This window comes from Callorhinchus milii, unplaced genomic scaffold (genome assembly GCF_018977255.1).
Source record: "Callorhinchus milii isolate IMCB2004 unplaced genomic scaffold, IMCB_Cmil_1.0 Scaffold6, whole genome shotgun sequence".
Taxonomy (NCBI): Eukaryota; Metazoa; Chordata; class Chondrichthyes; order Chimaeriformes; family Callorhinchidae; genus Callorhinchus; species Callorhinchus milii.
Window position 1 is genome coordinate 12,663,068 of NW_024704747.1, and position 25,553 is coordinate 12,688,620.

General features: G+C 45.2%; 1 protein-coding gene and 2 non-coding genes across 3 annotated transcripts; all 3 read right to left on the reverse strand.

Moving 5' to 3' along the window:
- Positions 1–1,822: 1,822 nt before the first annotated feature.
- On the reverse strand, positions 1,823–21,676 carry nop58 (NOP58 ribonucleoprotein homolog (yeast)). Its single transcript, XM_007910601.2, has 15 exons — positions 21,558–21,676; positions 19,536–19,612; positions 18,021–18,073; positions 16,452–16,576; positions 13,426–13,562; positions 13,123–13,187; positions 12,037–12,171; positions 9,733–9,878; positions 8,267–8,393; positions 6,481–6,644; positions 5,925–6,059; positions 4,684–4,745; positions 3,607–3,758; positions 3,318–3,448; positions 1,823–2,141 (listed from the first exon to the last, which is right to left on the reverse strand). Exons 1-15 carry the CDS (start codon positions 21,600–21,602, stop codon positions 2,088–2,090), a joined length of 1,608 nt encoding a protein of 535 aa, XP_007908792.2. The 5' UTR covers positions 21,603–21,676; the 3' UTR covers positions 1,823–2,087.
- On the reverse strand, positions 10,231–10,315 carry LOC121849423. The gene has a single exon (XR_006085224.1). It is a non-coding gene; the product is annotated as a small nucleolar RNA SNORD11B (small nucleolar RNA).
- LOC121849422 lies at positions 19,022–19,107 on the reverse strand. The gene has a single exon (XR_006085223.1). It is a non-coding gene; the product is annotated as a small nucleolar RNA SNORD11B (small nucleolar RNA).
- Positions 21,677–25,553: the final 3,877 nt, after the last annotated feature.

Sequence of the window (25,553 nt, forward strand, 5' to 3'; positions counted from 1 at the left end):
TCGACTTCCTGATTGGTGGACAGATGGGCAGCTACAACGCATGGTCCCGGGGAAATAAACTTACGTCTGGTCAGACAATTTACCCGGACCCGAGTGGTGTCAGTGCCTTGCTCCTCCACCGCTGAATTTCATTACAATGGATTGATTCTGCACGTTCCATATTTTTCCATCCCACAAGGCACTGCACTGTACCATCTCCATCCTTTAGGAACAATCAGGGAGGGACATTTCACACAGTATCTAACTACATCTGGTTTTGTTACCCATGTAAATGATACTCAACGGGAAGGGGTCGACCTTGCTGATTGTATTTTAAGGCAAGAGAAATGGGCCTTCCCCCATGGAAGATATCCACCTGCGGTCTCATGATTGGACAAGCGTTACCTCAATGCCAACTTTCTCTGACTTCCCATTGGGTTGGTACCAAGTACGTACACCGTGGTTAAAGTGGTTTATTGTTATGTCACCACTGAAACTTCCTTGTAGTATGGCGGACAAAATTACCCCAACCAAGTCTACAGAATGCTTACCTCATGTTTCCCAGCACAGATCGGGGAACAAATTCACCCTTCATCGTACGACTCTACTCGTGTGCAGCTTCAGACTTACAGCGAAAGGCATTGGAGGCGATCGCCCATTTCGGACATATCTCTTTGCAATCCACAAACTTGCAGGCTATACTGAACCGGGAACCTGGGGCTGAATCGCTCAATCCAACATGGTGGGGGGGGGAGGGAGGAACAACACCCTTTAGACCCTTTATAGTGTTGGACAGCACCCTATATTACATCTTTTATTACAATTGTTCAAATCGTAATGCTCGTTGCATTGATGATTGCAGTAAGATGGGTTTGCTCTCTTCTTCACGGTCCACAAGAACAGCAAACCCATATGGATCTGGTCTCGCTTATTAGAAGAGGATGATCCATGATAAAGCAGGACGTGTATTAATTTTTTCATGTATGAACCAATTTTTTAATGTACTATTCAATTATTTTATGTGTATTACTAACTCAAGGTTTTTTTGAGATTAGAAACCTTACGGCTCCTTCACTCAAGTTGGGGACTGTAAATAGTTGGAATTATAGTACAAGAATCATTAACATGATTATGTAGTGAATAGATGAATTAAGTAGAATGAATTAAAGAAATAAAAACTACCATGTGGCATGCATCACACACACAGTCCTCCTAAAGAGCAAGGCAGGAGTACACTGGAATGCGACCCATGGCCAGGATAAGGATAGCTGGATCTGGAGGATGGACGGTAGGCCATCTGCGCTTACAAGGGCATGTGACCTAGAGGCAGGAGAGATGGGAACCTGGGATAATTGGACCAGGGGAATGAATGGGAGGCCAACTGTGGGGCAGGTATACAAAATTAGCAATTAAGACTGAGGAAACGCTTGAGATCAGCAGGGCACATGGACAGAGTCAGAAAGGAGCACAATGAATTATGGAAACTTCAAGGACATGAGAGTCAGGCGATCTGGTCGAGCTAGGTAAGATGGAATAGGAAGAGTATTGTTCTTTTGCAGAAGGTACCACTAGTTGGTCCAAGGGAAAACAACTTGAAGATAGGGAAAGAATGGCGGGACAAAGAGCAGGGTTTTAGAACTGCCAATTTGAGAAAGAATGAGAAGAAAGGAGATAGAATACAGATGGCTGGCAAAAAAAGTATAAAAAACGGTAGCCAAAATTTAGAAGTATTCGAGCCTCCAAAGAGAGGAAGGGATGAACCCTTACGATAGTGCTTTAGTAATCATTTAAGCACAACGAGTAATGATCATGGGTCGGGTGTAATGTGATGCTTATGCTTGTGTGGTTTTATAATTACTAATAAAACATTTTAATGACATCCTTGGTGTGATTTCTGACAAACTCTTGAACCCAATTTCACAATGCCATATCAATTGCAAGGATTATTATTATGAAATCCAATGCCAGAGAATTCTCTCAGAAATTGGCAACTCTCAGCACAACAGAAACATTCCATTAAAAGTTTTTTTTTTAAAAAATGAGCCTTGCAGTCACATATCATTGGAGCATCCAACAATAAATTTCAGTCTCTCAAGGTCAGATTTACTTCATTCATCTTCCTCTTTAATTTTTTTCTTCTTTTTCTTCTTCTTCTCTGTGGGCTGTAAAGGAAAGACAGTGAAAAGGTTATTGCTAAAATTCTACATCATGCCCACCGGCAGCAAGGGCACAAATCTATCTCAGCATGCGAGATCACAGAAACTCCAGATGCAGGTTGAGGCCCCCTCCCTCCCACTACCAGTACTGAATATATTTACAATACAAATTTACATATAGGAATATAAGAATTGTTAGGGNAAAAAAAGACTAAAGTCATCTAGTTCGCCTTCTACCATCTTGGTAGACGCATGCTACAATAATAGTGGAAAGCTTTGGGAACCTTAGATCTAAAGTTGCCTGGTTTTCCAAGCTTACTACACTTACTATATATCATGTCTCAAATTGCTCATGTTGTACTCCAAAATATTATTTTCTAAAAGAAATTATCTAATTTGTATTTGAATGAATCAGCACTTTCTGCTCCACCATCTGCCTAGGGAGCCCTTTCCATAGATTTACCACTCACTGACTGAAATAGCGCCTTTCATGTCAGGAGGATGTTCCATGGCACTTTATACTGGCTTGGCACCTAAGTTGGGGGCGGGGCGCCGGGGGAAAGATGACCTAAAGCATGGTCAAAGAGGGAGGTCTTGAGACAGTCCTTGAACAAGACGAGAGAGGGAGGAAGTTGACAAATTCTGGGATGGAGTTCTTTCTATTTAGTGTGTGTTGGGGCTTGAGAAATCTGTAGAACTGTACCCCAAGAGAAGTAATTTCAGGAGTGAAGATTGCTGAGAAAATAAATGTTATTTTGCTGTGAGAATCCTGTAAAGTTATGGGTAACCAGTGGACAATTACCAAGAACCCAAGACTGGTGGGAGCAGTTAAGCCTACAGGCCAGCTTCACTGAGTCTGATGCTTAGGTACGCCTCCTAGAGGCCCGTTATTACAGGCTTGGCAAAGGTTGGTTTAAGTGGCCATAAAGCACTCAGAAGTTGAGAGGAATCCATGTATTAAACGTCTGCTGGACGTTACCTGCATGAAGAGGCTATATAAATGCAAGTTGTTGATATCAACCCATCACATGCAATTGAGACCATCTAAGATCCAGACACACAGGGGAACTGTAGAGAGGAATCTTACAATTTAATAAAATGTAAAATAGAGGAACTCTGTGATGATCGAAAATACCCAGTTATTCACTCTTTCAACTGCACATTAAGCTTTCACATTCTCACCTCCTCACTAATAGTGACCGGCTGCTCTTCTTCATCCTCCTCTTGCTTTATAACCACCTCAGGCTCTGGCTTCTCTTTCTTCTTCTTTTTCTTCTTTCTGGACGACTCACCCTCCTCTTCATCTTCCTTTCCTGCTTCCATTAAAACGAAAGACAACACCACGTACATCATAGCACAGCAAACACATACAAAATCACCTTGCACCAGCACAATAAGCTCCTCAGTTACTTATATAGTTTCCGCCAAAGTATAACGCCCAGACAGTTAAAGGGTCGATACAATCACTGACCTGTTAAATCAGCTCCTGATAGTCGTGCCTTTTTCTTTTTGTTTTTCATTTCTGGCTTGTTTCCCACCTCATCCTCTATCTCCTCAAACTTTCTCTTTCTCGGTAATGACGGTAAAGTTGAATCTGCAGCTGGGTCGTATACTTTCACCTCACTGAAAACAAGCAACGTACATTAGGAAAGCACAAGGTAATTATACTGCTGTATATAATTTAATACGTAAATATTAATACACACAAACATGTACCACTCCAGCTATGGAGATGGATAAAAACAGAAACCCTTTCCTCCCTCACAGGAAATATATTACTTAGCGCTCCGAGGTCTGGGTAAGATGGTTATGGGTTTGAGCTCCACAAAGACCCGAGCACATAAAATCCGCTAACATTCCAGTGCATTACTGAGGCAGCACTGCATTGTCAGAACTTCTTGCGCTTGTCTTGACGGTATAGGTGGATATCAAATATCCTGAGCGCTATTTTGAAGAATAGGGATTTGTCATCTCTTACCTAATCCTAATTTCCACCCCCAAAGAAAGAGATTCACCTGTCCGTTTGTTTTGGCAAGACATGGTTAGTGGAGTTTAGCTGCTCTATTTCCCTACATAATATAAGGATCATAATAGCCATTGGTTTATACAAATTCATTATCTAAAATGATTCAAATGCACGTATTTCTTTCAGTTTAAGTATGTTGCTTTGTCATGTTGCTACGCCCACAAAGTCAGGCAAAGCAGGCCACCTGTTCTCAAGCCTGTCAAAGCCACTGTAACAACAAAATTACATTTATATAGCGCCTTTCACGTCGGGAGGATGTCCCAAGGTACTGGACAGATAGAGCTTCGGACCTGAGCTGAGGGTCGGGGGAAGAAGGGAGATTAAAAGAACAGTCGAAGAGCAGGGTCTTGAAGGTGATGAGGGAGGGGTCATGATGGAACAGGCACAAGCAGAGCTCGGGAGAATGTGCTGACATTCTCAGCCGCTCCGTTACGTGACTACACTCTGCTCTTGATCCTCACTGTAAACCTAGACTTCAGACTAGATCAAAAAACACATGGGAAGGAACCAGGCGCTGCTTACCTCTTGTTTTGGTATTTGTCGAACTTTGCCAGGGCCTTCCCAGTCCCACTTATTCTTCTCAGCTACAAGAAATAACAGAAGGGCGTTCGCACAAAGTACTATTTATTCCCAGTTATGGGGGGCAGTGAGAGCAGCGCTGGGTATGGGCCCGAGGAGCTCCAATTCAAAACCTCTACAAAATGAAACAAAAAAAAAAAGCACGATTCCCCCACCCGTGCTCCACAGGTCTTTCCCGCGTTGAGCAAGCCAGGAGACCAGGTACCAAACTGCGGGTGAGAGAAGTCAAGGTTCAAATGCTTTCTTCCAGCGGCACTCCTGGTGTCAGGTTTCCCAACACAATTGTCACTTTGTTTAATGTCCATTGTGAGAGGCGGCACCTGATCGGTCAGGAATTATATATTAATGGAATAAGTTTGTGAGCTCTTGGGGGATGAGAGTCAGAGACGGTACAACACAAGTGGGCAACAGGTCCCCTCTCCCAGGGTTGTATAACTGGGCTCCTGGTCCCAAACCTCTGGTTGAGTTTGACACCTGGCAGCTGTGTGTGGAAATCACCTACAAAAATATGGTCACAAACCTCACTGGTCATTAGTTGATTGGTGGATCGGCTTCCGGGGCTAATAATCCATTCAAAAGAAATAAATAACATCGTCGCAATTGGCTCCCATGTCGCACCCACAAAATACAGTGAATTCATTTTACAGTATATCTTGTGAAGCGCTTTCAGACGTCTAGAAAATGTGATCAGGTGTTATATTAAATGCAAGGATTATTATTATTATAAGCTACTGATAAATAGCAATAGCCAAGTTTAAAAATGTGTTCTATAAGCTCCAGGAGATGGTTTGGTGGGTAAAGGCACTGCTTGGTCATACAGACAAGAATGTTGCAGGTTTGAGCCCTACTCTGTACTGAGTTGGGTGATCTTATTTGGAGCTGTTATTGACCTCCTTCTCCTGAAGGTATCTGCACTGAAGTAATGGACAATGTCAAAGTCACCTGACGTCACACAAAGTCACCTGGTTGAATAACACTCATTGTCCAGGCTCATACACGTAGTCAGGCTATTTGGGCGTAGTACCATTCCGCATCAGGAGTACATACAAAAAGGCAACAAAATGCGTTTTTAAAAAAACAGGATTTGAAGCTGAGGCAAGGGGAGCAATGGGAAGCACTCGGTTTGCTTATTGCTTTGGATAAACCTCTTGATAAAAGTGTCATTGGTCATATTTTACACGTACCCCTCTCTCTTCTAAATGCCGGAGTCTGATCTCCAGCTTGGCTCGGTTCTCAACTCCCAGTTCTCCATTCGTGTCATCACCCAGTGCATCATACCGGATTGCCAAGGCCGTCTTCGCTGCCAGCATCCTGGACATCTGATGAGAAAAACAGCTCTGCATCAAGAGCTTACATGTGATACCCAGTACTGTCCCTATCAAGATGAATGTGGTTGCACAGGCTTGATGGGCCGAATGGCCTACTCCTGTTCCTGTGCCATCATTCCCGTTATTAGTCTATATTAAACACCACACGATGAATGTTTCTTCTTTGATGTCAACAAGAGTATATTTCCCAACTTTTTGGTATCAATGCTAGCATCAAATTCCCCCCCCCAGAACGATGTAGTTTACTTCAAATATAGAGAAAGCTTTCTCTACTCTCCAATAAAACCACGAACAATCCCTCTTCCATCTGCACTCGCGTGACATTTCCATTCGCTATTTATTCCTGTGATAGCACACCATCATTTGGTGTACTCAGCTCATCATTAACTTCAAGACAACGCTTACTCCTCACCTTGCCCTTGTTCTTTGGTGTAGTCTGCCCAAGCAATGATGCATGGTAAATCAGACCATACTTTGGGGTGTCTTTCCTGGTCTTAAGTGCTCTGAATAGCGCCTTTTCTGCTCCTAGGATCTGCACAGTGGATGCAGGATGTTTTGCCAGATTCAGCAAAGAACCTATGGGAGTAGGTGCATCAAATCAGTCAGATATTCAGCAAAAGAGATTGCTCATTGTTAATATCAGGCTATATAGAGGTTCTCAGTGCTAATGTCAAGCAATTTAAAGGTGCCAATTGCCACTATAAGGATTATACATAACCTTGAAGTGCAGAAAAAAAACACTGATGTGTTGACATACCCCTACAGACTTATGAGCAAGGAGTACAGTATTTGGCCCTGGATTACTAGAGCATTTGTAAATTTCTACTCTGCATCTCCCAACCTCATTTCCTGTGATGCGTCAAATGTTTGTGGACAAGCTCATTCAGGAGTCTTGATGGGCATGCCCAGAATATTCCTGGCACAATAACAGACAAATGACAACACAGGACCCCAGTAAGCTTTAAAAGTATAACCCTTCCCCCTGGTGGCAAGTATTGAAGTAGAATAAGTGTGCTTTGTGTACCCATTTGTAACTAGACTGCCATATGACCTAGAGTAGCATGGTCCAACAGACAGCCCGTGGGTGACATGTGACCCACAGAGTGATTTTATCTGGTCAGCAACCATTTTGAATATTTGCTCCCTCTCTGGTGAACATCCTCCCTGGGCAGCATCAGGACCCGGTGGTTGGGAGGAGAGTGCAACTAGGGTTTCGGACGCAGTGGAGAGAGAGTGGGCGGGTGGGGGTGGGAGAGGAGATAGAAGAGTGAGTGAGGGGCAGGGGAGAGAGAGATATAGAGAGGGGGTGGAGAGGGGAGAGATAGAGGGGAAGGGAAGAGAGAGCAGAAAGAGATTGAGAGAGTGAGTGTGAGAGAGAAGGGGAGAGCGAGCGATAGAGAGGGCGATTGAGAGAGGGAGTGTGTCAGAGAGTATAGCAGGGAAGAGACTGGAGGAAAGGGAAGAGAGAGTGTCAATCAGTTGTGCAGGTCACTATCTGCAGCGCCAGGACTAAGTTGCTAAGGATGCAGTTGATAAGAGACTCGCTTGTCTTCCTTACAGACTGCAGTAATGGCCGGTTTTATTTACAACACCAAATTACATTTATAAAGCACTTTTCATGTCAGGACGTCCCAAGGTCCCGAACAGTCCGAGCATGGACCCGAATGTGGGGATGGTTGAGATGAGGGAGGGTGGAGAGGTAGGAGGCCAGCTGAAGGCACAGTCAAAAAGGAGGGTCCTGAGTCGTGCCCTGAAGGAGACAAGGGAAGGAGCGAGGTGATGGGAGTTCCATAGATATGGACACTTGCCACGCTGCGTCCCAAATGCCGGCTCTACTCTCCAACCGACGGCTCCTGTCTTTGCCCTGGGAGGACGTTCACCAGGGAGGGTTGGAATGTTGGAAATGGTCTCGAGCTGGATGCGGCCCGCAGGTCTTTCTCAAATGGGGAATCCAGCCCACAGCATCCAAAAGGTTGGACCACCCTGACCTAGAGGAAATGAGTCTCCCCTCCTCTCCTCAGAGAACCTCTACGCCACGCATTGACCTAGTTTAGGATAACTTTTCAGGCCTACAGGAGGCAGTTTGCTCCATTGGTAGGTGGTGCAGGAAATGAAATAGTAGAGAAAAACTTCTGGGGGGAAAAAAAAACTTGAAGACTTAAAAAACAGTGAGGCATTTATAAGCAGCAATAATTCACCAGCATGTGCTATCAATCGAGCTCCAACCAGTTCTCCCACCATGATGGTTAAGTTGGGGGCAATGGCCATCATCCGATTTTTCAGATAGTCGTAGAGCTGGGTCCTGTACTCGGAAATCTCCACTACCTGGAACAAGGAGATAAACCATCAAGTCATTAATTTTCTGTTACAATCTACTCATAGCAAAGGCTGGAAATGAAACGCTACTATCCACTGAGCGCAGTCATTCAGGCAAATATACACCTATAATGGGACAATTCCAGTATATCACCTCCTCAATGGGACAAGACATTTTGTTTTACACAAGTTATCATAATTGCACAGTGCAGATAAATTATTTCATACGACAGAGACAATGTCCTTTTCTTTAAAAAGGCATCCTAAATAGTAGCTCAATGGTTAGAGCACTCGCCTCACAAGCAAGAGAACTGAGTTCAATTCCCGGCAGGGCGAGACCTTGGACAAGTTTCCTTACTCCACACACCTGATAATAATCCTTCAAGAAAAAAACAATAATAGTTTGGTCACTCAATCCACGACTGTTTGCGGGGCACTGCTGTGCGCAATTGTCTGCCGCGTTTCACCCACAAATATACAGTCAAAACATTTTTCAATATATTCGGTGAAGCACTTTGAGACGTCTAGAAGATGTGAATAGCGCTATATCTAATGCAAGGATTATTACACACGATACCACTGGGCCGGATTCAATGTGATTATACCCGACACAGTAAATCTGGGGTTCAGCCACCCAACACTGACTGTCTCAGATGAGGTAGTGACTAAAAAGCATTCAGAGTTACATCGGGAAGAGTGACGGTAGTCATCATCATCATCACTGGAGCCAGTATTACAACAACAACAAGATTCCAATTATAGAGCGCCTCTCACGTCGGGAGGATGTCCCAAGGCGCTGGACAGTTGGGTCAGGACCCGAGCAGGGGGGAAATGGTCAGGGGGAGGGGAGGGAAGGGAGGGAGCGAGGAGGGGGAAGAGAGTCGAGAGGGGAGCTGAAGGCACAGTCAAAGAGTAAGGTCTTGAGACCGGATTTGAAGGAGGAAAGGGAGGAGGCGGCGAAGGCACTGGGGGATGGAGTTCCAGAGCCTAGGGGCTGAGAGGCTGAAGGCCCGGCCACCGATGGTAGGGGGGTTAGGGCGGGGGATGTGGAGCAGACCGGAGCCAGAGGAACGAAGGGTACGGGCAGGTGAGTAGGGGGATAGTAGGTCGAAGAGGTAGGAGGGAGCAAGGCCGTGAATGGCCTTGTAGGTGAGGATGAGGATCTTGAATTCGATCCTCTGGGGGATGGGGAGCCAGTGGAGACGAGCGAGGGTGGGAGTGATGTGGTCGCGAAGCCTATTAAGTAGCCTATTAAGAAGTATTAAACAGGACAGAACACGGCGCCAGCAATACAGCAGTTAGCAAAACGGTGGGGGGGTCCTGTAACCAAAGCAACAGCAGCACTAACCTGATCACACAGGTGCAAGATATTCACAATGTCTTCCTCCGAGACCTCTGTTCCCATGGATATCTCGGCTGCAACCTTGACTGCAGCTTCCACCTCCTCTGGAAGGATGTCTGAAAGGTCAGTGGTGGCAGTGTTTGTTCGGTCTCCTGCGGAGTCGTAAATAAGCAACAAAGAAAATTACATGTAGCACAGTTTTGCCTGACATGAATTAAGTAATAATTTATATAGAAGAGCCATCAGCATAAAGCCTGGTTTGAACCCTGGTGCAATTTGCCTTTGGTTGAAGGGAGAAAATTAACCAGGATTCTCACTTCTCTTGTGGAGGTGTGTGCGAGTAATCACCAGGATATCACCAACCTTTGCTGTAACACTGCTGCTGGCACCCCCATTTCAAAATACACTACCTAGACTTACAAGTCAATAATGCGCACAAGGGTGAGGCATTTATTTGGCACTTGGAGATCAAAAGTCAAATAAAATAATTAGCAAACCCAGCACTGGCTGTCTCAGATGAGGTAGTGACTAAAAGCCTTCAGAGTTACATTAGGAAGAGCGACAATTGTCATCATCATCACTGAAGCCAGCATTAAAAGAGTTAGCAAATCTTTTGCCAATATTGCATCAATGAAGCATTAACCCACCTTTCTTGTCAGATGTTGATTTCCAACCTTGCATTCCTCGTAATATCTGCTTTTATTTTGATAACCTGCAGTGTTCACTATTACAGTAAATAAGAGTAAACTTGCACACTTATACTTGTATACCTGTTTTACATGTACCTCTCTTTGTCAAAGAATAGTGGGCTTTCGGGTCAAACTTGTAAGGTATATTATTTTATTCTAAATCTTCTATTATCTAAATTATGTGACAAATAGCTGAAAAACTGAATAATCATAGAATGTACACGGCCCTGCGCACGACCCGAGCAGACACGGAAATCTCATGAAGAAGCTGTCAGCCAGAGAGCCGCATTAGCAGCAGCAACACAGCCACCATTACCAGCCACAGCAACAGAACCCGTGAGTGAGTGAACGTTGAAGATCCCATGGCATCATTCGAAAAAGAGGATGGAGTTTCTCCCGGTGTCCTATCCAACAATCTTCCAAATCAAATTGGTTACTAACTTCATATCTGTTTGTTGGATATTGCTGTGTGCAAATTGGCTGCCACGTTTGCCTACAAAATTCACAATCACTACACTTTTCAGTAGATCGTGTGAAGCTTTTAGATGTTTCGACAGCATGAAAAGGTGGTGTATCAAATACAAGGATTATTATCTCATAAATACATTATATAGGGTCATAGAGTCCTGTAGCTCAGTGGTTAAAGCACTCGCCTTGCAAGCGAGACACCTGGGTTCAATTCCAGGCAGGGCGAAACCTTGGGCAAGTTTCCTTACTCCACACAGAGCCTAATAATAATCCCTCCAAAACCAAACAATAATAAATTGATCATTTTCAATCCACAACTGTTTGTGGGACACTTCTGTGCGCAATTGGCTGCCGCGTTTACAGTATATTCTGTGAAGCGCTTTGAGACATCTAGAAGACATGAAAAGCACTATATCAAATGCAAGTATTATTATTATTATAATAATAGTCAGGAAGCAGCTTTGTGTACAGGCACTCTCCACAGTGAAAACCAGGCACACATATAGCATCACAGTATTAAGAGTGTTCTTTAGTAATTACAGACTGGTATCGAAACTCTGCTACATTCAGACTTGGGATAGAATTTAACATCAAAAAAACCTGTGTATACTCCTGGGGCAGAGCACAGAGCGGGTAGGGAAAAATAATAATAATCCTCACATTTCATGCAGCACCTTTCACATTGGGAGGATAAGTCAAAGCGCCTTACAAAATACAAAGTAAATTCACTTTACAATATATTCTGTGAAGCGCTTTGATACGTGTCGAAGACGTGATAAGGCGCTATATCAAATCCACAAATTATTATTAACAGGCTGCATTGGTGTGACTGTATTTTGTAGGCAAACCTAGCAGCAAATTTGCATAAAGCAATATCCCACAAACAGCCATGATATGATTGACCAATTTTATCTGGAGGAATGTTGGCCAGGGCACCAGGAGAAGCTGCTTTAGCTTTTCTCAATTGTTTCATGGGATATTTAACATTTACCTGAACATCTCACCGGAAGGACAATGCAGCACAACCTCTAGAACTAGACTACAACTTCAAAGTCCCAATATCAGGCTTAAGCCCATAATGTTCTGATTCAGAAGCAAGAGAGTTACCAGGCTGACAAGACCAACTGAGCCAATCTGGTAAAGAGGTACTTACCCAATTTCTGCACACTCTTGCAGTATGCCAAGTTATCTGAGACGATTTTTCCAAGTTCTGGGAAATGCCAGCCGTACCACTCCCGGCATCGCATGATGTAATTGTTCAGCTCCTTATCCAGATCATCCAGCAAAGCTACAGATATCAGAGAGGGAAGTAAATCATTCAGTAGATCTACAGCTAGAAAGGGGAGTTAGTACAGACCACCCCCCAACCTCCATTTAAACGCAGTGGTCTGGGCACATAAACTCAAGACCGCCATGTTAAAATGAAACATGAAGATTGGCTGCTCCCCAGGTCCTCCTCTCCCACATCCCCTCCTGCGCATTGTACAGTACGCAGGAAACTACTTCCATGGACTTCTTGTATATTACTGATATCAGCAGCAACCAGACAACCTTTGTCATCTCTCCAGCAGTGACGAGTTTGAAGGTCTTCACTACTCTTCAGCTCAACAAAAAAATACACCACAGATGACAGACACCAAGAACATCTCACCATTGACTTCGATTTCTCTGAAGTTCACCACAAAAGATATGTTTGGTTTCATTAAAAAAAGTTAAGAGATTAGAAGGGCCCTAATGTCTAACTATAATTGTGTGTTGCAACACACTGGCCTATCAGTGTTTATCTTTTTGTTTCTTGTTACTATGTCGGGTTGAAGGAAAAACCTCAGTGATCAAGGATTGTGCCATAATAATAATCCTTGCACTTATCACGTTGTTGACAAGTTTCAAAGTGCTTCACAAAATATATTGTATTTTGTGGGCAAAACGTAGCAGCTAATTATGCACAGCAGAATCTCACAAACAATCATGGATTGAGTGACCAAATTTCTTTTTGGGGGAATTATTAACCCAGAAAGTGATCTGCCAATCGACTAACAGCAGGGTTCCTACTTACTGCTAGGTAAACAGTGGAGTGAGGAAAACCTGTCTTAGGTTTCGTCCCGCCTGGGAATTGAACCTGGGTCCTCTCGCTTGCGAGGCGAGAGGACAACTACGCTATGGGACTCCAAACACTAATACCAATTCAGGGAAACACTTCAGATGGATGTGAGGCTAAGGAGCAGATCCCTGAACTTACATATCGCTTGCACAATCATGGTGTCCACCTTGTCTGGACTGAACTTCAACTTGTAACGTGACAGACTGCAACAAAATGTGAAAACAGCACAGGTTATACACAGTACCAGCACGAACCTCAGCCCCCCACCCCACCAAACCCCACTCATTACAGGTTATATGTAGAATCAGCCTGCAATGATTTACCTTCAGTACATGAAGGGAATGGGATTTTATGCTTGTTAATATCTGTATAATATCTATCCATTTTGAGGTAGCCAAGTTTACAAACTGAAGCTAAGATATCTTTTCAGTCCACACTGACCTGTGAGCGAGACCCAAAGACATGGCGCTCATTTCCCGAGGCTGCAGTCCAGTGATTAGGCCACTCATCTGGGAGCGGATTCCCCGCATCAATTCAGCGATGGCCGCATTGTGAACGCAGCTCAGGTTAAGCTTGTCCTGCACCCAAAAAAACACACCAAACTCATTGGCAGACAATCGGGATTCATGACCGCAATTTCAGGAAATTTATAAGAGCGTGACCCCCTTTCTTCTCCTGCATGTTGTTCACCAACACAGAAGCATATCTTATGTCGCTTGATATTTTAAACTGCACAATAGCAGTATAATTAAGGCAGCAATGCCCTCTGGGAACTTTGCACAGTAGATCTCTGCCTGTAGCGGTCACTTTGTCACCAGCAAATATTCTGCTGGTTGCTAGGGATTCTGTGCTTGGTGACTAGTACAGACCTTACTCAGCCACTGATAAACTTGTCACCTCCAGGGTTATTCAACATCCTCAAAATAAAGTGGAACCAATTTCTTCGGAACTTAATTTTAAATGGGACCATTTCTGTGGGACCTGGAGAGTGCCACTACATTTTACACACTAGAGGTTCAAGCAAACATAAAATCATTAGGTTTTCACTGCAGTCATGAAGTAATTACAGGAATGGAAAAGTTATTACCAGTGCACATGAGCAGGCCACCATCTTAAATACAGTCTGAGTGGGGCAAGAAAATAAATACTGCTCCCCTACCAATTGCACAGCACTCTCCAGAGTGTCAGAGGTAGTGACGAAGTATCAAAGAGTCATCACAACTGAGGCAGAATTACTGAAATGCAACACTGACACAGAGAAACGCTAAATCCACTCACTGACCTTTCTCCTCCCCACCAGCCTCTACTATAGATAAAATAATAATAATCCTTGCATTTGATATAGCGCTTTTCACGTCGGGAGGACGTCCCAAAGCGCTTCACAGAACACTCTGTAAAGTGAATTGACTGTATATTTGTGGGCGAACGCGGCAGCCAATTGCGCACAGCAATGTCCCACAAACAGTCGTAGATTGAAAATGACCAATTTAATTATTGTTTTTGGTTTTTTGGAGGGATTATTATTAGGCTCTGTGTGGAGTAAGGAAACTTGCCCAAGGTTTCGCCCTGACCTGCCTGGAATTGAACTCAGGTCTCTCACTTGCAAAGCGAGTGCTCTAACCACTGAGCTACAGGACTCCACGATGGTAGATGGTAGATGGTAAGTTTGAATGATCCACGTAGATCACTCTTGGTCAACTAAGCTTGGCCAATAGAAAAGTGCGGCCACAATTTCCCCACAAAATCCGCTAACATCAATCTCTGCTAAAAACCTGTAAAAATGAAGTTTCCTCGGCGGCCAGGCCTCTGCGCTGTTGCCAGATGTTTACCCAAAGCACATGTGCCGTTACTATGGGCGGAGCAGCTCCAGGCGCGCATGTGGCGCGAGCAGGAAATGGATGTTGCTCACCCAGAGGCCCCTAGCTTGTCCGTGTGTCTCTATGTCTGTACATATGGGTCAATTGTGAGTGCCACTGTGTGTCTATCAGTGTGTGCCTGTTTCTATGAATGTGTGTCTGGCTGTGAATGTGCATCTCTTTGTGTCTAGGAGTGTGTATCTTTGTGTCTATGTGAGTGTCTCTCAGGGACTCTGTGTCTGGTGGTGGCCCAGAGAGGCAGGAGGTGGCAAGCAATGGTGGTGCTTGGCAAATCTCCAGGTCTTCAAATATAGAGCAGGGTAGAAACAGACTATTCACCCTGGTAATCAAGGTAATTTTCCGCACAATTTGTCAAATTTCGGCACAATTTTTGGCAAATATTTCTGCCATTTTCTACTGGCCCTGGCCCGACAATCATATGCATTGAAGGAGGCCATTTGGCCTGTCATGTCTGTGCCGGCTCTTTGAAAAGAGCTATCCAAATCAATCCCACTCCCGTGTTCTCTCCCCATTGCCCTGCAAACTTGTCTTGTGGAGTCCTATAGCTCAGTGGTTAGAGCACTCGCTTTGCAAGTGAGAGACCCGAGTTCAATTCCAGGCAGAGGGCGAAACCTTGGGCAAGTTTCCTTACTCCACACAGAGCCTAATAATAATCCCTCCAAAAACCAAAAACAATAATAAATTGGTCGTTTTCAATCTACAACTGTGCGTGGGACATTGCTGTGCGCAATTGACTGCCGCGTTCGCCCACAAATATACAGTCAATTCACTTTACAGTGTGTTCTGTGAAGCGCTTTGGGATGTCCTCCAGACGTGAAAAGCGCTACATCAAATGCAAGGATTATTATTATATATTATTATTGTCCTCCCCAAATAGCTATCTACATCACTCTTTAAAGTTGTTAACAAATTGGCTTCCACCACCCTTTCAGGCAATGCATTCCAGATCCGAAAAACTCGCTGTGTGAAAAAATTTCTCCTCATCTACCGTTTCTTTTAACAACTATTTTAAATTGGTGTCTTCGGGTTACCAACCCACCCGCCAGTGGAAATAGTTTCTCCTTGTACACCCTATCGAATCCCCTCAGAACTTTTATTAAGTCTCCTCTTAACCATCTCTGCTCAAAGGAGAATAATCCTCGCTTCTCTCGCCTCTCCTGATAACTGAAGTCCCTCATTCCTGGTACCATCCTGGTAAATATCCTTTGCACCCTTTCCAATGTCTTGACATCCTTCCTAAAGTGTGGTGACCAGAACTGAACACAGTACTCTAGCTGAGGCCTAACCAGTGTTTCTTAAAGGTTCATCATAATGGGCGACAATGGGCTCAAACACTATCAATGGAGTAACTGAACTGGCAATGGCACCATAAACCTGGCAACAAAGAACACAGGATGCCAACCAGCCTTCACAAGCCTTCCATTCTGTCCTGCGGGTTGTGCAAGTGTGGCACGGCATGTCTGTCTGAATGAAGACTGGATATTTAGCTTGTTTCAAACTTGAATTAAGGAATGAACCATGCTGTTTGTGTGCAAGAATAAAGGAAGCTACACATTGTTCAATTATCCATTGAAATGCCAAGCCTACTACCTTGATTACGCCTCCAAGTTTGGCATCTGCGATGGCCAGCTGCTCATGAGCTTCCTTTGCTACAATCTTCTTCAGTATTTTTTTCAGGCTTTTACTCAGTTTACCTTCCACAAGGGCAGTAGCGGCTGGAAAAGAACCCAAGAAGCTAATGAGTGCCCAAGCTCTGAATGACAGTGGATAAATGTGAAGGACATTCAAGATTTTGTTGAACAGATGTATTGAGTTTGATTCCACTGGTTTTCAGTTTTTTTGTTTTGGTCAGCCAGATGTCTAACACAAACCTGGAAAACCCATCACCATATTTAAGAGAATTAAAACCAAACAGAGCTCCATGCATCCCACCTAGACATGGAAGTTCCAGAGATCCATTGTTGGAATGCACATTCTGCATGGAGGGACACTTCCTGCTCACCTAATTCTGGCGCAGGCTGTCAAAACCCAAGGGTTGGGAAACCCAGTGTGTGCTTTAGGGTACTGCCGGGAGTCTAGCCAGCTAAAACCACAAAGCCTGCCATTGAGAACACTGCCTGGCAAGCTTTCCCGCTGCTTGTCTAGCTAGGATCATCCTACCCATTAAGACTTTGGCTTGCAGGGTTAATGGGAGCCAAGTAGGAAGAGTCCTTGCCTGCCTTCCTTGTCCTGTCAATGAGCCAGGCTTTGTCGCCATCAGGAACCGGTTCACCGAGACTGCCAGAGGCTGGCGGCTTGATTCTGACATTCTGCCAAATATGTCAACTTGGGAGACAGTTCAGTTCCAAGAAGAACTCACTTACCAGCCCCCACCCAGGAGGATAGTCTCTAGTTTGTCATTTGATATCTGACAAGCATGGGCTTTAGCCCACACCAGGTGGATGGCAGGTACCAGGAACTCCCTGTGAGCTTCCTGGTGACAATACAGCACAGCATGTGTGCGAGAGCCTCTTCCTGTCCAAGGCTGACATACATAATAATTCTTGCATTTGATATAGCATCTTATCACATCATTGAGGGAGTCTCAAAGTGCCTCACAGAATATATTGTAAAAATAGTTGACTGTATATTTTGTGGGCGAATGTTTGTCCCAAAACAGTCATAGATTGAGTGACAATTTTTTTAAAAAAGGCATTATTACTTCTGGAAAGCAACCCGACAATTGACTGAAAACCAGGTTCCAACTCACTGCTAGGTAAACAGAGGCTTGTGGAGTATGATCTAATATGAAATCTGTAAGTTCCACCTTGCATAAGATCACTTGTACTTACAGTTCTCTGTTGCAACATACTAACCCACCTTGATTGAAAACATTAATGGGATCTGTGGCTTATCAAATGACTGACTTTTCTTTAATTCAGTTGTCCCATCAAGAATTTTAAGCAAGTGTTGTAATAAGAACAAAGATTAATACCAGAGAGGCGCATTCAAACCTTGCAAGTACTAAATGTGCACTCCTTTGTACTTATTCACTTCTCCTTGGGTTAGTCTATTTGTGCAAAGGGTTTTTCCTTCTAGCAAGTTGCCAGTTTGCATCAAATGGGATAGACAGGACCTGTACTTTCCAGTACTGATTAACCAGTTCAAGTGTTTCCTTACCTGCAAGAGCTTCTGTGGTATCTTGAAACTTTTCAAATTGTTTTAGCTTCACACTACAGAGAGAATGAAAATAAAGTTTGAAAATGTCTATTTAATGTACTGTATTTTAAAATCTGTCAAGTAGTCACGTTCATTCCACAAATTCAAATTACAATTAGATTACCAATATGCCCATTCCTTCCTTTTTCTAAAAAATATAATACAAGAACATATGAATTAGGAGCAGGAGTAGGCCATTCTAGCCTGCCCCACCATTCAATAAGATCATGGCTGATCTATTCTAACTCCACCTACCCGCCTTATCCCCATATCCCTTAATCCCTTTATCTACAAGAAATCTATCAATCAATCTATGGGCGAGTGGAACAAATCCCTAATGCTGTCCCAAGCGAAGAGAGTTGAAGCACAGATAATGACCTTTTATGTACTGATCAGACATTGGCATTGGAAAAAGGAGATGTTTGAAATCCTTTTCTGAACCTTCTGGCCATGTCCGAATACATCACTATTGGGAAGGACCAGGAAGCCCTTCATTGGTAGAGCCCCTATGAAGCTGCCACCTGGATTATCGATGGACCTCCTTCTGTATGCTGCCAATTTGCCGAATTACATGTCAGTGCTGCTTAGATCCACATGTGATGGAGTCGATTATAATATTCTTCAACTGGGACAAACATATCAAATCCCGTTCTGTTAACAGAAAGCTATATCATGGATATTTATGGCTATATGTCTGATTCTTAACGGATTTTACATAACCTTTATGTGAAAAAACTGTTCTAAGATGATACAGTGTCCAACAAGGAACTACGCTACAAAGCTAAGGCAGGAAGCTATTTTTTTATTAGAGACGACAAGTGACTGCAGACTTTCTGTGCCACAACTTTTGAAATTTGTTGATATTTTATTTAAAAGGATTTCTTGTACTACTCATTTACTACTGCACAACTTTTATTACGCTACCCATATGGTATATTCGAGGTGGTTGAACCATCTCACACTAGCAGTCTCAGATGAGGTAGTGACTGAAATACCATCACAGTATTTAATCAGGAAAGTGACATAGTCGTCGTCATCATCACTGCAGCCAGTGTCAGATGGAACAAGACCATCTTCACCCCAGCAAGGTCACACGATTGAAGGATAACACGCAGGATCAATGGTCACCTGCTAACTGCCATGCAACATGATAAGTCTCAAAACTAATTTTGCGGACATTCTCTGTTGTCATAAAGCATAGCAAGCAAAACTGACATCCTATTTAAAATCATCCCTCTCCTACACGTAAGAGGCAAGCTTCAATACGGGAAGTTACCTGGAACAAATCCAGGCATTGGTAAAAAGAAAAAGGGTTGCATTCACTATCAAGTTTATACTTATACATCAACACAAGTATAATACATTCCATATACCCCAGTACAGCAAGTGTTTAGCTAATTGGGAATGACTCCTTTCAGACTGATTGATTTTTTTAAAAAAAATCACTTATGCAATCACAAAACCAAAACTGCCTACATTTTGTGTGCTTTTTCTGCTGTTTCAAACTCCCGCCATAAATTGTCCACTTCCTGGAGTTTACTCTCATCTAGAACCTAGAAGGAGCAGAAAAACAGCCAGATTAACAAGATACAATAGGCATTCAGTCCAACAGAGAAATTGACTCATGACTTGTCAACCCACCTTTGAATAGTGCTTTGCTACAGAAATGTGCCTGTTAACTGCTCAAATCAGCTAACTATGCAGCCAGACGATGTAAAATCTGCAGCCTTCTAATCGACATTGATTATTGGCAGGATATCCTACATAACATTCAGAAATTATATCATAAACCTTTCAGTACAAATTAATTCTATTTGCAGTTATCTGCCATCCAGCTAATAATAATCCTTGCATTTGATATAGCGCTTCCGAGACATCTCAAAGCGCTCCACAGAATATATACTGTGAAACGAATTGACTGTATATTGTGGGCGAAAGCGGCAGCCAATTGGGCACACCAGTGTCCCCCAAATGATCATGGATTGAGTAACCAAATTATTTGTATTTATTTTGAATGAATTATTACACCAGGAAAAGCGCCAATCGACTAACAACCGGGTTCCTACATACTGCTAGGTAAACAGAGGCATGTGGAGTAAGGAAACTTGCCCAACGTTTCGCCCTGCTGGAACCCATGTCCTCTCGCTTGTGAGGTGAGTGCTCTAACCACTAAGTTACAGGACTACCAAGACATCCTCCTGATAGGAAAGGCTCTATATAAAATGTAAGAATTATTAGGTATCTAGACCAAACTAAGGATTTCCTCCAGCCCATTTTTATCTTCCTTTCCAGAAGGAGATGCTGGTTCTATCAGCCAAACATGAGGCAGTGAAGGCCAAGAGTAAGCACCCGCCCAACATACACACAGCTGCACTCCTGACCCTGATCAAATTTCCCCTATTTTGAATCGAGCCTTGCATTTGATATTGCGCTGTATCATGTTGGCGAGATTTCTCAAAAAGCCTAGTGGATTGAATTGTATTCTGTGGGCAGAATGAATGCAACTCTAAAACAGAGAAATCAGCTATTAATCAATACAAGAAGCTTCTTCAGCACTACAAGCACCAGAAATTGTAACGAATGCGATTTATACCTGTGTGTGTGTACGTGTCCCTGAATTTAGTTTACAAAATTCTCCCACAGAAAATACACTCAATTCACTTTACTGTAAATCCTGTGAAGCTCTTTGAGACGTCTCAACGACGTCTTTAAAATGTGGTCACCCGACAAAGCCGATGAGGTTTTGAAGCGCGTCCCCCCGCGGGGTCTGTGTAAGGATACGACCTTTCACTGTTTTCAGTGGAGCGCGGCAGTAACTCCCTCCCCCTCCCCCCGGGAATTTATCTCAGCTTTCTCCCATTTCGTCAACATTTGCCGCGCATCAACCGCGCATCTCCCCCACCAACCGCGCATCTCCCCCACCAACCGCGCATCTCCCCCACCAACCGCGCATCTCCCCCACCAACCGCGCATCTCCCCCACCAACCGCGCATCTCCCCCACCAACCGCGCATCTCCCCCACCAACCGCGCATCTCCCCCACCAACCGCGCATCTCCCCCACCAACCGCGCATCTCCCCCACCAACCGCGCATCTCCCCCACCAACCGCGCATCTCCCCCACCAACCGCGCTGTGCCTGAGGGGGTGAAGAAGTGGATATCTCCGGCCCAGGCCCAACGCCGCCGCAGTACCACGTGTACAGCCCAGTCGGGCCGCCGCGTCTCAGTGCCGCCAGGTCCAGTGTGCAGCTGTCGGGCATTTAAGACGCACCGCCGGCAGCTTATTAAAGTGCGGGCCTGTGTGGGAGGGGAGAGAGGGGAAGGGGGGCCCGGCCGCCCGCCCGCCCGCCCGGCCGCCCGCGCTAGTACCAGACCACGAGGGGATGAGGCCTAGTTTCGGCTCCTCGTGGTAGAGCCGCCGCAGTTTGCCCCGAGTCACCAGAGGCCGCTCGATTTCAAACGCTGACCCCCCGCCGGTGACAGTGGCTCTTCTCCTTACCTTGAAGATGGCGTAACCCGCCGCGGTCTCAAACAGCACTAACATGATCCCGACCGCTACCCCGACCCGACCCGACCGAACGGCCACAACCGCGCGCGCGAAAGACGGTCCGTGCGCAGGCGCGGCAGCTCACGAGCATGGTCAGAGCCAGAGCGCAGGCGCGGCAGCTCACGAGCATGGTCAGAGCCAGAGCGCAGGCGCGGCAGCTCACTAGCATGGTCAGAGCGCAGGCGCGGCAGCTCACGAGCATGGTCAGAGCCAGAGCGCAGGCGCGGCAAATGGAAGGCTGGACAGGCGGCCAATGAGCTGATGCCGCGGGGGGTGGGGGGGTTCGGGCAGTTGCACACAGTGGCCTCACACACCACACGGCTTGAGGACAAACTGAGAGTTGGTATGAAAGGACTTGTTCTGGGTGTCAGGCAGCAGCAGTGCTGACTTTTAAAGTTTGTCGATGACACTAAATTAGGAGGTGTTTGTAAACCGTGAAGACAGGAGAAAAGTGCCTCCTCGTCCTCTTTGACCTCTCTGCTGCCTTCGACAATGTTGACCACTCTATCCTCATCCACTGCCTCTCTTCTCACCTCAACCTTCATGGTTCTGTCCTTGACTGGTTCAGATCATACCTTTCACACCACCTCCACTACTTCATCTCCACAAACAGTTTCTCCTGACATTCCTCAGGGCTCTGTCCTTGGTCCCCTTTCTTCAACATTTATTTTCGCCCACAAAATATACAGTTAATTCATTTTACAGTCTATTCTGTGAAGCGCTTTAAGACATCTAGAAGATGTGAAGATGTGAAAAGCACTATATCAAATGCAAGGATTATTATTATAATATCTCTATGCTCCCTCTTGGTGACATCATCTGCAGTTGATAAATGATCAACTTCCAGATGTATGCGGACGGCACCCAACTTTACCTCTCTGCTTCCATCCTTGACTCCAGGACCACTGCTGTCCTGGCAGAATGTCTCAGACATCAAGTCCTGGATGAGAGCTAACTTTCTTCAGTTGAATGTCAACAAGACCGAGGCTTTCCTGATTGGTTGCTGTCAGCACCTCCTCACCTCGGGCGGTGACAGCATCACCATCCATGGTTGCACTCTCCACCTTACTAAGCCAGTGCGGAACCTTGGTGTCCTGTTTGACCCTCAACTATCCTTTCTACCCCACATCCATACCATGACCTGCTCTGCCTTCTCCAACCTCCGCAACATCACCTGGCTCTGCTACTGTCTCACAACGCAGGCCGCCGAAACCCTTATACACGTGTTCATAACATTGAGGCTCAACTATGCAAACTCCTTGCTTGTCAGCCTCCCCAACTCCTCCCTCCGTAGGCTGCTAATCACCCAGAACTCTGCAGCCCATGTCCTCTCCCGCACCTGCTCCATGACCCTATCAACCCTATCTTCGCCCGACTCCACTGGCTTCCCATCACACAGAGGATACAGTTCAAAATCCTGGTCCTCACCTTCAAAGCTCTCCATGGCCCTGCTCCCCCTACCTCTGCGACCTAACCGACTTCCATCCTGCTCGCTCCCTCTGTTCAGCGGGCTCTGATCTGCTTCACATTCTCCGCCTTGCCCGCCCCACCATTGGTAGGCGGGCCTTCTGCCACTCTGCCCACACCCTCTGGGACTCCATCCCGAAGTTCCTCCGCCTCGCCCTCTCCCTTGCCTCCTTAAAGACCCATCTCGAGACCCTCCTCTTCGACCGTGCTTTCGATCACCCTGCTTCCCCCCGCTTCCCACCCACTCCACCTGGCCCCCACCCTTCCCCCCCACCCCCACTCTCCCCAATCCTGACCCCCAGCTCAGGTCCGAAACACTGACTGTCCAGTGCCTTGGGACATCCTCCTGATGTGAAAGGCACTATACAAATGTAATTATGTTGTTGTGAAAAATATACAGTGAAAAAGACATAGACTGATTAAGCAAGTTGCACAACTATGGCAAATGGACATGCAGTGGAGTTTAATACTGCAAAATACGAGGTAGTGCAACAACTTGCATTTATACAGTGTCCTTCACAATGGGATAGTGGCTTGGAGAGCCACACCCTGGTGGGGTTGGACACCAAGCAAGGGAGAAGTGACCATAGATATGGTTGAAGAGATGGGATTTAAGGATAAAGAGTGATTGAGGCGGGAAGCATGGTCACCAACAGTGTTGGAGAGGGGCTGGGGAATGCACAGCAGGCCTATGCCAATAGACGTTTGTCAGCCTGGTGCAGTCGGTAGCACTCTCACCTCTGAGTCAAAAGGTTGTAGGTTCAAGCCCCATGTTGGGACTTGGAATCACAGTCTAAGCTGGTACACCAATGCAGTGCTGAGTCCATGTTTCATTGTCGGAGGTACCATTGTTTGGATGAGACTTTAAATTGAGGTCCCATCTGCCTAATTCGGTAGATGTTAAAAATCCCATAGCATTATTTGAAAAGAGAAGGGAGTTCCTCCCGGTGTCCTGACCATCAATCCCTCAAATATAATTCATTACTCGCTCCATGGATTTTTATGGTACATTGCTGTGCACAACTGGCCTCTGTGTTTTGCCAACAAAATACACAATGAAATGACTTTTCACTATGTCATGTGAAGAGCTTTGAGACATCTCAATGATGTGATAAAGCGCTATATCAAATGCAAGGATTATTATTATTAGAAGAATGGTTGTTGGAAATTTGTTTTAATGGTGAAGTACTCAGAGAGATAGATGAGCAAAGAGATCTAGGAATTTAAGTCTACAGTTAATTAAAGTTTAGTTCCCAGCTGCAAAAAGCATTCAATAAGGTAAATGGGATGCTGTTCATCATAATGAAAGGCCTGAGTATAAAAACAAGTTTTGCTGCTCAGTTATACAATACTGGTCAGATGTCATTTGGAATGCTGAGTTCAGTTTTTTTGGCAGACAATCTTAATAATAATTCTTGCATATAGTCATAGATTTAGTAAGTCTTGGCCTTCTAAGGTGTCCAGTGATTAATATGCGTCGATGGTTGTCCTCATCGCCCATGCTCTCCGTAAGACCTTCCCCCACCTTCAGAAGGCAAACCTCCCTTCCCTCGTCCACATCCGCAGCCTTCCCACCTCTCCTCCCCCCTCAAACCCCACGATCACTTTGCCCTCACAAACTGCAACCCCCCAAATCCCTTCCCCACTCAAGCACTCCACCCTCTCCCATCAACAACCCTACCCATATTGCCCTCCAAAACGTCTGCTCACTCTCAAACAAAGCCCTTGCTATCCACAACCTCATCCTGGATGAGTATATTGATATCCAAAGGCTCACAGAAACCTGGCTGCCCCTCGATGACCCTGTCCCCCTCATCAAAGCTTCCCCCGCTACACTTTCCACCAAACCCAACGCCCAAACTGTCGCGGTGGTAGGGTGGCCCTCATCTCTCAAACTTCTCTTGGTCTATCCCCCTACTCTCTAGCTATTTCCCTTTATTTGAGCACTTCACCCTGTCCATCCCTCCTCTAAGACCCTCAGAATTCTCGTTGTTCTGCCCCACCTCCTCTGACTTCACTGCCCTCCTCTCCCACTAAACCTCACCCGCCACATTAACCCACAACCATGTCCACCCCCTTGACTTAGTCATCACCGATGGCCTAGACATCTCTGGTTTGTCCATCACTGACAAGACCATCTCTGACCAGTTCTTCAACTCCCTCTCCTCCCGTATCCCCCTCCCCTCCTCCAAGGCCTCCACCATTTTTTTCCGCCCATGGAAGAAGCTTATCTCACAAACACCCTCTCATCCTCAGACCGTCTCTCCCTTTGGCCTTCCACCCGCAGTGATCCTGATTCAGCCATCAAGCTCCTAAACAATCACCTCTCCTCCTTTAATTCCCTTGTCCCCTTGAAATCTGGGACATCTCCAAACTTACTTACTCCCCCTGGTACAACAGTCACCTCCACCCCCTTAAATCCCAAACCCGATTGCTTGAACACAGATGGCACAAAACTGGCCTCACGGTTTACCCCCAACT